The sequence below is a fragment of the Stegostoma tigrinum genome, chromosome 13 (assembly GCF_030684315.1).
Source record: "Stegostoma tigrinum isolate sSteTig4 chromosome 13, sSteTig4.hap1, whole genome shotgun sequence".
NCBI classification, from domain to species: Eukaryota; Metazoa; Chordata; class Chondrichthyes; order Orectolobiformes; family Stegostomatidae; genus Stegostoma; species Stegostoma tigrinum.
This window is the reverse complement of record NC_081366.1, coordinates 48,236,507-48,249,299: the sequence shown is the minus strand read 5'-3', so window position 1 is coordinate 48,249,299 and position 12,793 is coordinate 48,236,507. Positions and strand designations below refer to the sequence as shown.

Genomic DNA, 12,793 nt, shown 5'->3' with positions numbered 1-12,793 from the left:
TTTTTTTGTCATTAAGCACGTTCCTCCCTCAACATTCCCTACCTCTACCCATTCAAACGCAATATTTTACTGCGCTAGATCAAGTAAGGGCACGAACCAAGGAATAGATCAGTTATTGATGTTCTGCATAGCCCAGTGCCATACTAGGTGTTAATCTTACATTCTGGGATCTTAATTTTCAATAAATGTCTGCATGTGGTCATCATTAAGTGCATAGAGGAAGCTGTTTAAAGTTTGATCTAGCTTCAGTCACTTGTATGGTTTCCTAATCAATGGTAATGATTTGTATTTTTGCACCAACTTGCATGAATTAATGAGATTTGTTTTAGTGCTTGCACTTACTTGCTACTCAATAGTATTTACTATTTGATGTAGAGATAGTAGGAACTGCCAGTGCTGGAGAATCTGAGTTAACAAGGTGTAGAGCTGGATGAACACAGGCCAAGCAACATAGGAGAGCAGGAAAGCTGACATTTCGGGTCTGGACCCTCCTTCAGACCCATTCTGAAGAAGGGCCTGGACCCAAAACGTCAGCTTTGCTTGACCTGCTATTGTTCATCCAACTTCACACCTTGTTTTCTCTTGCTATTTGTAGCTTTCTCTCTGCCCTTTTTTAAGAAGGCATTTACTAATGGCATGGTGTGGTACTACTTGGAGGGCAAGGCAGGGTGACCTGCTTGACCAACAGCTGATTGGTGAACTGGAGAAGGGAATTTTGTTTTGCTTTTGCCTCTCTAGCCTAGATATAATAATGCCAATTTATGGAGCCATGTTTATAGCCTTGACGAAATGAATAACTCAGTCCATCAATAACCTAACTTGGAATCTTCAGTCTTTTTCTGCCTTATTACTTAAAGGGTCAAATGTGAGCCAGTTCCAAACTTTAAAGAATAGTTTTACCCCAATTTTCCTTCATTACATTGATTACCTTGATGAAAATGTAGCTTATCCATTTTTAGTAGAATTGTTAATTTTGTATTTGTTTAAATCAACTCTGGCAGTATATTTGTTCACTTGCCAGTTTTTTTTTAAATGTGGCTCTTCCCTTGATGGTTAAACAGAGGATGTAACATGAGGTTAAAGGTTGTGACCAAACAGCTAAATAAAATTAGTATAACTGGATAATTCCTGACTTGTTTTAGTATTATATTTGCAACATTGAATATTTTCTGCAATTAAAAGTAATTATGCAATGTTGATATTAAGCCAGATTATCCTTGAGCTAACAAGCAGGTGCTTTTCTTTGAATTATAAATTGGCTTACAAAATGTTTAATACTTAATTTTTAACCTTGTTCCAATTTTGTGTTTATTCCATAGGCAGCCACAAAGAAGCAGAAATATGAGAAGATTAGTGAGAAAAAGATGTCCACACCAGTTGAGGTTTTGTGTAAGGTAGGCTTTGATTCGAAGCTTATTCGAATCAGGTATTAATCAACTCTTGCAAGGAACACTTTATGCTTAACTACCTTTGAAATCTTTAATGAAGTGCTACTGGTAGTGCTGCAAGTAGAGATACACTGCCTTAATCGCAACGTTAGCAGTGCAAGTTCTGGAAGATCCACCTAAGCTTAATTGTATGCTGTGGCTGAGAGGCATGGGCTTCTCTTTAGGAAGGGATTCTCATTAATTGTAGAAATGAGTTGAGTACAATGTTAATTCTTTCTGTTTTAACTTAGGGGTTCCCTGCTGAGTTTGCAATGTACCTGAACTACTGTCGTGGGCTACGTTTTGAAGAAGCACCTGATTACATGTATCTTCGACAGCTTTTCCGCATTCTTTTCAGGTGATGTGAAAACAATAATGCATTTTTTTGTCATTACACAGTGGAGGATTTGGGGTTGAACAATAAATTGTTTTCCTCTATTGATATTGCTAATTTTACAATTTTTCAAAGTTGTATTTGGACACATTATCACCACCTCTTCCAGATATTAGATGCAGCAGTTGAAGAGGCAGTGATGTTCATTGTGATATTGAAAAAGGCATGAACTACTTGCATGCCGTTGCTATTTTCCCTCTAACACTTATTCTCTGCAACTATTTATCCTTTCCCAATTGAAATCTCCCTAATCTGTTCATTCATTCTTTCAAGCAGTGCGTTTCAGGTAATCATAACCACTGTCTTTTACCCCCTCATTTCCTCTGGCTCCTTGTCATTTATCTTAAATCTGCATCTTCTGGTCGCCAACTCTTCTGTCACTGACGCCGTTCTCCTTGTTTAAAATACCGAGCGTGTTATTCTGAGCATCTCTCAAGTCTCCGTTTAAGCATCTCTGCAGTAAAATCAACAGTTTGTGTCTATGTATAACTGAAGTTCCTCATCTCTGCTGCTGTTCTGTTGCATCTTTCAGTGCATTCTGTTAAGATTTTTTTGTCCTTCGTGCGTGGATGTTAGCTGGCATATTTGAACTAAAGCCTAACCAACGTTTCTTGAAGGTGTAGCTCAATGTGTTAGCTTTTGTATATAAACTCCCAACATATGTGCATTTTAAATTTGGTTTTCCTGCTTTATTGTTTTAAAAATATTTTTCCCCTAAGCCTCTGATTTGCACCCAATTTCCATTTTTATTGTCCAAGCCAGAATGTATTGTATTACAGTTTAATGCATTAAGTTTCAACTACCACATTTCTGCCCATGTATCCTTCTGAAGTGCCTTACTATCTTTATTGTTTACTGTGTTAGTCATGAGATGTGCAGACTTGGAAATTTTTCTAATTACCCAGGCCCAATCTCAATATTAAGAGAAGTGATTCTAACATTGAAACCAATGAGTGTGTCTTTGTACATCTCCTTCTGATTTTTTTTAAGAGTTGAACTTTCTTCACTAATTTTTTGTATGCAGCCACAAATGTCGTTCTAATCCCCTTAACTCCAGATTTTCCAACAATCTATTATATGACATTTGCAAAAGATATTTGATATTATCAAAATTAAGCTACTCAATTCAGAGAACCATTTGCTGGAGTTAAGGCAAAGCTATATCTAACTTCCTTGCAACCATAAAAAAATCCATTCTGGTCACTTCATCTTTTTCTTTCCACATAATTGTGTCCCAGGTTATTGGTTCAAAGTTTCCCTATCACTTGGGATGGGTTGACTGACCTGTAGTTTCTGGTTTATTCTTTCTCCCCTGGTTTGAACAGAGGTGAGACATTTGAAGTCTTCTAGTCCTGTGATCCTGCTTTTCTAATGAACATTGGAAATTTGTGCTTTGCGTATGTTTCTTCTCATAATCCATTAGTAACATTGTATATCATTCAGACCGGCTTTTCTACTTGAAGCATTAAAGGGCCTTTTTTTAAATTCTGTCATTTTCACCGCTGCATCCACTTCTGTGCCATTGGCAGCATTCTTTCTTGACAGTAGTGAATAACTGTGAATTTTTCAGTCAGTTGTTTTATTTTTCAAAAAAAAAACATTCATGAAGTTTTTTTGTTCTTGCAATTGCTGTAGTGTAAAAGTTGAATGGTTTTTTAAACCAAAAAGCAGCCTGGGGAGAAGTACTGGTGGAATTATCAACATTTTCTAGTTTCTCAACGTTGATGTTTCCTTTTTTTTCTTTAGAACCTTGAATCATCAGTATGACTACACCTTTGACTGGACAATGTTGAAGCAAAAGGCAGCACAGCAGGCAGCTTCTTCTAGTGGGCAAGGGCAGCAAGCTCAGACCCCCACAGGCAAGCAGACAGAGAAGTCCAAGAGCAACATGAAAGGTAAGTGGCATTTTGAAAACGAAACTAAATTTTTAAGCAGTGGTGTGCATCTCTGGTCCTAAGTTGGAAATCAACATGTATTCAAAATATATTTTGGATATAGGTGTTTGGGAAAGGAGGATTATGGCTAATTTAACATCGGTGCTTTGTGTGAAATATCCCCTCCAAATTGTTCTGGAAAAATGTAAGAAACCAGAGCACAATTAGGTGTCCCAGCACTTCAGCACTACCCTGCTATTCATTAATGACATGGCTGATCTGTTCTAGGCCTCAACTCTGTTTTCGTGCTGTTTCCACATGGCTGTCAGCTTCCTATTATCACAAATCTTACGTACATCCAGTAATGTCTGGAATAAGAATTTCCTTTACATCTCTGTTTTAAATGTGTCCTTTGCATCACTAGGGCCCCTGGTTGAAGACACTCCCAACTGGTGGAAACATCTCTATGATTACTTAGTCAAAACGCTCAGAATTTTATCGGAGTCTGTAAGATCATCCCTCGTTCTTCAAACCCTCATGAATAAAGGCTAGACCTGCTTTGCCACTCTTCATAAGTCAACCCCTTAATACTAGGAATTATCCTACTGTATCTCTGATGATCAGCCTCCCATGATAGTATATCCTTTTCAAATATACAAGGACCAAAACTGTATACAGTACTCCAGGTGTGTACTCACCAACATTCTGTATAATTGTAACAAGACTTCGCTGTTTTTTTTTAAAACCAACCATCTAGCAGTAAAGGGTAGAAATCCAAAATTGCTACATCTGTGTACATAATGTTGTTTCATGCATAAGAAATACAGACCTCTCTGCTCTAAACTACTTGGGTGTTTCTCTTGAAATAGTAGCCCATCTTGTCAGCCTATCAAAGTTCATGACTTCACACTTTGCTACATTAAACTGTCAAGTTTTCTTGTCCACTGTGTGTCCTCTTGCAGATTCCACACATTCTTGTCACCAACATAGCTTCCTACCTATTTCATGGTTTCTGTCTAGAAGTTGTATTTTTTATTATTCTTTCACTGGATGGGGGCACCAGTGACTAACCAGCATTTATTGCCCATCCATAATTGTCCAGAGGACAGTTGAGAATCAACCACATTGTGGATCTGGAATCCCATGTAGTCCAGACCAGGTAAGGATGGCAATAGTCTTCCCCAAAAGGTATTCGTGAACTCATGGTTTTTTTTCCCCATGATCGATTCATGGGCACCATCAGGCTCTTAATTGCAGATTTTTTATTATTGAATTCACATTTCACCATCTACTCTGATAGGATTTGAACCCACGCCCTCAACATTGCTTGGGTCTATCGGTTAAATCCAGTAATACTGCCAGTAGGCTGTCACCTCCCAGTACTCCCTTCTACTAGGAGCCATTGTCGTGAGAACTTTTGTTCGTACAGTGAAGGATTGACTTTTTTCTCCTGTGTTTACAGATTACTACTTTACAACCACACGTGAATTAATATTTGAGTTAAAACTCTGCAATGACCCAATGCTTCACTTTGTTTTGATTCAAATAAATCTTTATTAAATTTTTTTTGATATAAAAACACAATGGAATTTGCTTACAGTTAAGTGTTTTTTAAAGCTTGGATCATTTGGGCTGGCTGTTGGAGACAGTAAGGATAGACCAAAATGTTGACTTTCCTGCTCCGTAAATGCTATCTGAACAGGTGTGCTCTTCCAGCTCCACTTATGGGCTGGGGCTTGTCTCTCAGAAGACTTTCTCAACCAAAAGTCAACATTGTAACAGTTCATTGCAGTTCATAATGACCATCTCATTAAACATGGACAAGTTTTCATTTATCACTTTTCATTTGGCAACTGTTGCAAGAAGTATTCACAAAAACAAAAGTTAAGTTGGCCCAATTTTGCTTGACAATTTTGTGTAATTCACAATTCATGGTGCAAATTTATGGTAGCAAGTTTTGAAAGATCCAGAAAACAGTGTCACTGTATAGCTTCATCCATGTTTTGTCTTTGTCTTGAGATGTAATGACCTCCTATTCTAAACCTTTGTGTGAGGAGGTTATTTGGTTTATCAGCAGTACTTTCCAGATTCCACCTGATTACTGGTGCAGAATTTTTCATTTACCTTGGATTTCTTTGGCTTTTGTTTTAGTTTATAGCATTCTCCACTGAGGAGTACAATTTGTTTATTTAATCTCTCCACATAATTGTCTTGGGTACCAATTATGTAAATCTTCCTTGCATTCTAGTAAGGCAGTAACAGTCTTCTAAAATGTTAGGCTGGGAATTGTCTTATCAATGCTGTATTAACAGATTTGTCATGGTAATAAGAGATTAACAACATGGGAGGTGACCATGTTTGTTCTAACTGGTGATTTGAGAATCTAATCCTACTCTCCTATTTTCTAGCTCCTAGTCAGTGAACTTGTAGGTTACAGTGCCTTTGCATGATGATTTACCTACTGCTTGTGATTATGGTTTCTGCCTCTACCATACCCTGAGTCAGTGGTTTCTGAAGCCCCCACTAGTCCCTAGAACATACATTGTGGTTGGTTGGTCGCCTCGCCGAACTGGCTTGTTCTTCAGACGGTTCATTAACCTGCTGGGTAACATAAGGTTTTCCTTATCCATTTGGTGGAGATGAGTGAGCATTAGTCATGTCTTTGCCCAATACTCACTCATCTCCATCCACATGGATATGGAAAACCACCAATTTGGGACAACACCAGGATCCTGGCACAGATGAAACAGACAAGCATTGGAATTCCTAGAGGCCTGGTTCTTCTCTAAGTAAGCCATCAATAAACAGAGCCAGACCCCATTTACACTCCATTGCGAAGGAAAGCCAGAAGTGAGGTAATCCAGCTCAATGGACTAGAGTTTAAGTAACAGGTGGGAAAACAAGTGTTTCATCAGAGGTTGCACTAATGCTACCCAGCGGAACAATGAAACATTTGTGGAACAATGAACCAGCTCAGCAAGTCAACCAACCGCAACATCCAAAACCTAGGCTACAAATCTACTCTAAAACCTTAGAAGCCCATTTCTTTTCAATTTTTAATACTTCTGCATTTACTTTACACCTATGCTTATTGACCTTTCCCTGTCGGAAACAGGGCTTCACTTTTTAGCTCTCCCTTTCTCTCGTCTCCCCCACCTATAAAATACAGTTTGAGACTAAACTAGTCTGCCTGTAACTTTGTCGCGTTCATTCCTAAGTTGAGCTTCTAACCTCAACTGTGCCATTACTTCACTTTAGCCCTGTTTCTGTTCATTCACTGAAACCCTCGTTTACATCTTAATTACTTCCAGACTTGACTATCCCAAGGCAATCCTTGCCAGCATTTGTCAGCCTACTCCCCGTAAACTCGTTCTCCTAAAACCCTGCTGTATTTGAACTTCCAAAATGTCCTATTCCCTTATCACTCATGTGTGCTGACTTGATTTCCAACCTGGCCAAGCAATCTCCATATTTATTTTTTAAAAAGCTTCATCTCATCTCTTTCACCACCACCACCACCACCACCCCCCCCCCCCTCCCCCGCCCATTCCCCCAAATCTTCTCATCGCCTCCCTTCTAGCCCCACACCCTGCATATAAATCTCGGTTCTTCTCATTCTAACCTGTTAAGCATATGTGATTTGAATGATTATTGGTGCCACAGTTTGTCGCCTCAGCCCCCAAGCTTTGGCGTACCCTTCCTGCTTCTGTCATCCTTTAAGTCATTCTTTGATCGTGCATATGGTCATCTGACCTTTGTGTAGCTTTGTCATGGAAACCTTTTAATGTCTGCCTGTGAAATACCTTGAAATATTTTATGTTAAAATGCCATACAAGTATATTGCTGTTTATATATAATCTTAATAGAAATTAAATTAAAACTTAGCTAGAAGGAAACACCCGAAACCTGTTGCTTTCCTCCTTGATGTGCTTCTGGGTGCTTTTCCTTTTCTCTTGAATACTTGCACTTTTTTGCCTTTGTCCTTATTTATTCCTAATGAATTGCATGGAAAAGAGTTAGCATGTTTCACATAAATATGGTGAATAGTGATGTTGACTACATTGAAATACAGGGCTTAATTTGAATTTAATCTGCAAAGAATTCATGTAGGTTATATGTAATCAATGGCATGCAGATCTTTTTAAATGACTGTCTTTTCCTACAGGTTTCTGATCGCAAGGTTGAAACGAAGAAGCACAGCAGCATGTGAGAGCAGGTTGCCTTTTGTCACTCCCCTCAGATTTTTGTTTCACATGTACATGCCGTTCAGTGGACAACCATAAACTGATGAATTAAACTCTACTGGATACAGCAAACTCTGGGAAGTGCATATAAAAACTGTACCTGCAACTGTAGCAGCCTTTAATCAAACTAATTCCTGGAAAAGCGCAATTTCATCTTACAAAATAGAGCATCTGAAGCAGTCTTGCTGGTGTTCAGTTTTCTTTATTCAATAAATGGGATGTACGAAAGTGGTTTACACGTGGAGAGAAAATAACATTGTGCATTTGCCAATTTTCTTTTCTTGTTTGGTTCTCTACTGCCTGGCAGTTAAGGGATGATTCTTCAGTGGCACGTGGGAGCTGTTCCACAAGCAGTCTCTAAATTTCACCCAAATATGTACTTGAAAGGTACACAACACAACTAATCTTTCCCCTGTACTGTTCTAAATGTCCTGTTGTCTAATAGAAAATGATAAATACTAAAGGCTGAAATTTCTCTTTTTAAGCACCTGCAATCAGTAGTAAACCAATAGCAACCAAAGAATTAATATTTTTTTGTTGGAAGGACTCTGCCTGCTGTCTTATGCTGGAATGGTATCTAATGTGAAGAAATGACAAAAGTAGTGACTACTAGAAGTCTAGAACTCTGCATTAAGTATATTGTCCATGGTTAAAAGAAAAGCTTAGTCATCGCAAGCTTAGCTAACAACATGAGACTGACCTTGTTTGTAAATTGCTTAGATAGCATTGTAATCACTGTGTACATCTACTCTGACTGAGATTTACGGTGTTTTTGGACGTCAGCTTTTTTGTTTACATGTTAATTGAAAAGAAAACACTTCTAAAAGACTAGGGTTATTTTATATTGCTGTGCTGAAGTTCCCTGTTTGCAATGCAACTTTGCTCAACTTTCACTGTTTTTAAACAAAAAAAAATCAGCAAACTTTCAAAAGCCAGTTAATTTAAAGATGTTGCATTTCTTCACAGAGCTTTAGATTTGTAGACAGATGTACCTTTCTCCTTTTTTGATACGGTGGTTATTTTGTAATTTTTTTGGGGGGGTGCGGCATTCGCTTTTGTTCTTGCTGCAGTAAATTGGTTATAGAAAGAATCTGTATCCCAAGCTGGAGCCTCTGCAGCTACTAAGCAAATACCATTGGTATATACAATGGCTGAACTTTGGTGTTTCTTTGAAATTATAAAGCGTGTTGGAGGTTTTTTTACTTTTCTTTTTGATCTTGTAAAATGAATGAAAATTAACTGATGTTTTGCAGTCAAGGTGTACAGTGCAGAAATAGCAACTGTTGCTGGCTGCGATTCTGGCCCAGCTGAAATCTTTTATTGCTGGAAGTACTTTAACAGTGTAATTTATTCCTTTTTAGCATGTAAGAATAAATTAAAAGTTACTTGTCGGAACCACCTGACCAGTCTTTAGTTTTTGCCCATTCATTGTGCAAGCACTGTTGAAGATGTAAAATTTGAATTTCTAACATACTTATGCAGATGTTCAAATTGCTTTAATTTGAATTAATCTGGTTTTCTCTGCAGTTTATCACATGGTATAATTTTATTCCTTCTGTTAATAAATTTTGGAGCAAGATGTTGGAGAGGTAGAGTACCTTCTATTTGCAATGTTCTTTATGAAAGAAAACAAGTTTTGCATTTCTTTCAGATTTTAGTAGTGGGTAGCATGGAAACCTTAGATTTATCCCTGGTAGAGTACTGTCTTCAATTAGTAACTCTAAAAGCAAGCTGCTTGGTGTTTTAAACTTTGTAACAGCTTCTGTGTGCAATAATCCAAAGCCAACCTGAAAACGTAACTATCCAGTCTGAAATAGTATCTCCTGTGTTTTTCAGGGAGTGACCTGAAAAATATAAATGCTATTTCAGACCTACTTCATGACCAAACAACTAGCATGACCTATCTGGAAAGGTCTTTCTGTTGAAGTAAAAATCATACTTGTATTGAAATGACAGAGAAATTTGAAGGCTATTTTCTGCTTAAAAATTGCAAGTACAGATCATGGGCGATAGTACTACCATGAGTTTCTTTCCTTCCCTATTATCATCTGTGATCTTTTGGCTCTTGTTTTAAACTGTTTTATTTTGTATATTCAAGTAGATGTACTTTTTGCTCTGGATGCACATTCTCATGTTGTAAAGCTGTTTTTCTCAATGCTGAACAAAACACTCCATTCAATCTTTTTAAGCTGGAATTTAGCATAAATAGTCAAAAGGAAGTGACTGGCTTCAACCATGCCTATTAATTTTAGAAATTTATTGCAACTGAGTGCATACAGAAAGTTAAGTGCATGTCTTCAAGTTTGACTGTTGGCCCTTCAGGAGTATTTGACATTGTAAATACTGATTTTTAAACTGGAAACATGAGTTACTTCGTTCCTGAAAGATTGTAAATTCTGTGCAGGTTCATAGTCAAAACACTTGCATTTGACAAAATGCATTTTAATGTAGGTATATTTCTCCTTTTCTGTTTTCTCCCATTCCCATGTGCTGCAACAAAAGTCAATCTAAAGACATTGAGCAAAAGAGTTTGATAACTGAAGATCTTTTTTAAAAAGCCTGAGTCCTATGCAAAGTGATAGCTTAGTGAAGATTGCCAGTGCAATAATTTGTCAATAGCATTGAATACAAAGTGATGCTGCCAAATAGCAATTTGCCTCTTATTCCCTGTTTAAAAGACTGACCTACTGCTTTTAATCATTTTTTGATCTACTCTAGTCATTTTTTTAGAATGTGAGTTCAATTATGGGTTTTGTATGTTAAATATCTGTATATACTGGGATATTGTGACATCAGATGTTGAGACAGTAACGTTTGCCAATTAGCTTTCAATTTTTTGAGGTGTAAAAATGTATTACTTCTGCATCTATTTCAAAGTCTGAAATAAAATACACATTTTGAATTAACATACAAGAATTCCAATATTAACCTGCACAAATTGACAAAATTGGGTTGTTTGTTGTATATCAGTTTAAGATCAGCGGGATTCTCTCTTTGGGCATGAGATTCTGGCAGGAGAAAATACACCAGATTGTTCTTCAAACACTAATGTGGCAAGGTGAAAATGTGCTTCGAGGCAACACTGAGTTTTTGTAAGTGGACTGTTTGTCCTGCTGACAGTTGTGCTATGCAGAAATGACCGCTTGGTAATATTGTTTCCATTTTTATGGTAATTTTCGAGATGAGTTGTAGATCTCTAATGCAGTGTATTTTAACTTATTGTTGCATAATCTTATCCTGCAGTTTTTTGCAACTATGTATTACAAGTAATATTGGAATTCATATGGAGAAGAATGTAAGTGGCACTAATATTTCTGTCTGCAGTGGTCTGAAAATGCTCAGAGGGTGAGAAATATAGATCTAGATTCCAGTGAAAATCTAGATGTAGGAAGTAACATCAAGCAAATCAAAGATTTGTTTGTAACCAGTTTAGTAATTCAGAAGCTGTACATCGATATCTTCAGGATACCAATTGAATTTTAAAAAAAACAGAAGGTTTAGTTATTTCTGTACAATAATGCAAGGAATGTAGATGCAGTATTAGTCTTTGATCTGATGCCATACCACCAGAGTTTTGTACCAACTGCATAAATGCTTTATAACAATTTAGTAAAATTGTTCCTTCTAAGTGTTACATTGTGTATGATTAAATTTACACACCTCAGCTTTTTGGGCAGTTGATCATGAATTTGAAAGATGTTTAAGAATGCTTTTGATTTTTCACTTAGGATTATATGTATCTCTTGCAAAAGCTGAATTATTGGTAAATGTACGAAAGTGCCTGCTTTCTCTAATTTGGTTAAATGTTTTCAGGATTTACGTCATTAGTCCAAGTGTCTTCAGAATATATTTACCCACCATCAAGCAGTGTCTTCGCTCAAATTACAAATTACATTTCTCTTTTGTTCCTCATTAAATGACTTGAATGCCCTCTTTTGCTGTTTACTAATGTTTAATGCGATTATTCATTGTTGGCAATGCTTGTCAGAACGTCAGTATTTAATATACCTGGAATACTCCTTTCTGACAAAGTCACACACTTGCATGAATTTTTTTGGCCTATATAGATGCTGCAGTATTCTGCTTTGTGAAGTATTTTAGTTTGATTTCTGCATTGCGTTGATTGCAACTGAATTATCAAAACCATTTACACTCGAAGTATTTTGTGTAAGTAGCATGGCTTTAAAATGCATTTCTACTATTACAAAATGACATCTGTTTGAAAATTAACAGGTGGTTCATTGGACCATTTTGAAGTTGACAGCTAACTTATTTTCATTTTGCAGAATGGATTCCTCTTCAAACACCATGTTTTTAAATATAATTTCAATTCTTTTGCAGGATTAGCCAAGTAAAATTGTTTGGTTGAAGTCTTTAGTTTTTGGTATTAGACAATGATTCTATAACAGAATATTGCTTCTGAAATCTTTGAGATACTTGATGTAATCTAATCATTTGGTCATATGAGCTGCATTATTTGAGTTTAAAGTTGTGCATTTTTTAAATGTAAACTAAATGACATGAGTACGATCCATTGAGCTTTTTTAAAGACTTTGACATATAATAAGTGTGTGACAGCTATTTAATGTTACATTCTTGAAGGCTGTTGCGTCTTTATCATACAGTAAGAGTCTTGTACTTCTGTACTGTAGCATTTGAATCTGTACACTACCAAATACAAGGCTGCAGTATTCCCTGCTATGTCAGACATCAGTTTCCTCATCTTTTGCGTATTTCATTACCTTAACTAGATTTTCTGCTTTGTGGCGTTGATTGATTGAGGAATAAATATTGACTTGGGCACCTGGGAGTACCCCGCTATTTGAAATGGTGCCATGGGTTTTTAATATCCAC

The 12,793-nt window shown here is 36.9% G+C and overlaps 2 protein-coding genes across 3 annotated transcripts in view; one reads left to right on the top strand and one right to left on the bottom strand.

Annotated features, from left to right (window-relative positions):
* Positions 1–9,342, top strand: part of csnk1a1 (casein kinase 1, alpha 1) — a 50,642-nt gene extending 41,300 nt beyond the window's left edge. For both annotated transcript variants that reach the window (XM_048543929.2, XM_048543930.2), the window contains 4 exons: positions 1,320–1,394; positions 1,679–1,785; positions 3,568–3,716; positions 7,861–9,342. In XM_048543929.2, the coding sequence (XP_048399886.1) occupies positions 1,320–1,394; positions 1,679–1,785; positions 3,568–3,716; positions 7,861–7,868 (339 nt within the window). In that variant the 3' untranslated portion in view covers positions 7,869–9,342. The remainder of the gene's footprint in view (positions 1–1,319; positions 1,395–1,678; positions 1,786–3,567; positions 3,717–7,860) is intronic.
* The window catches only part of arhgef37 (Rho guanine nucleotide exchange factor (GEF) 37), a 411,845-nt gene that overhangs the window by 234,838 nt on the left and 164,214 nt on the right, over positions 1–12,793 (bottom strand). The gene's annotated exons all lie outside the window — the stretch shown is intronic.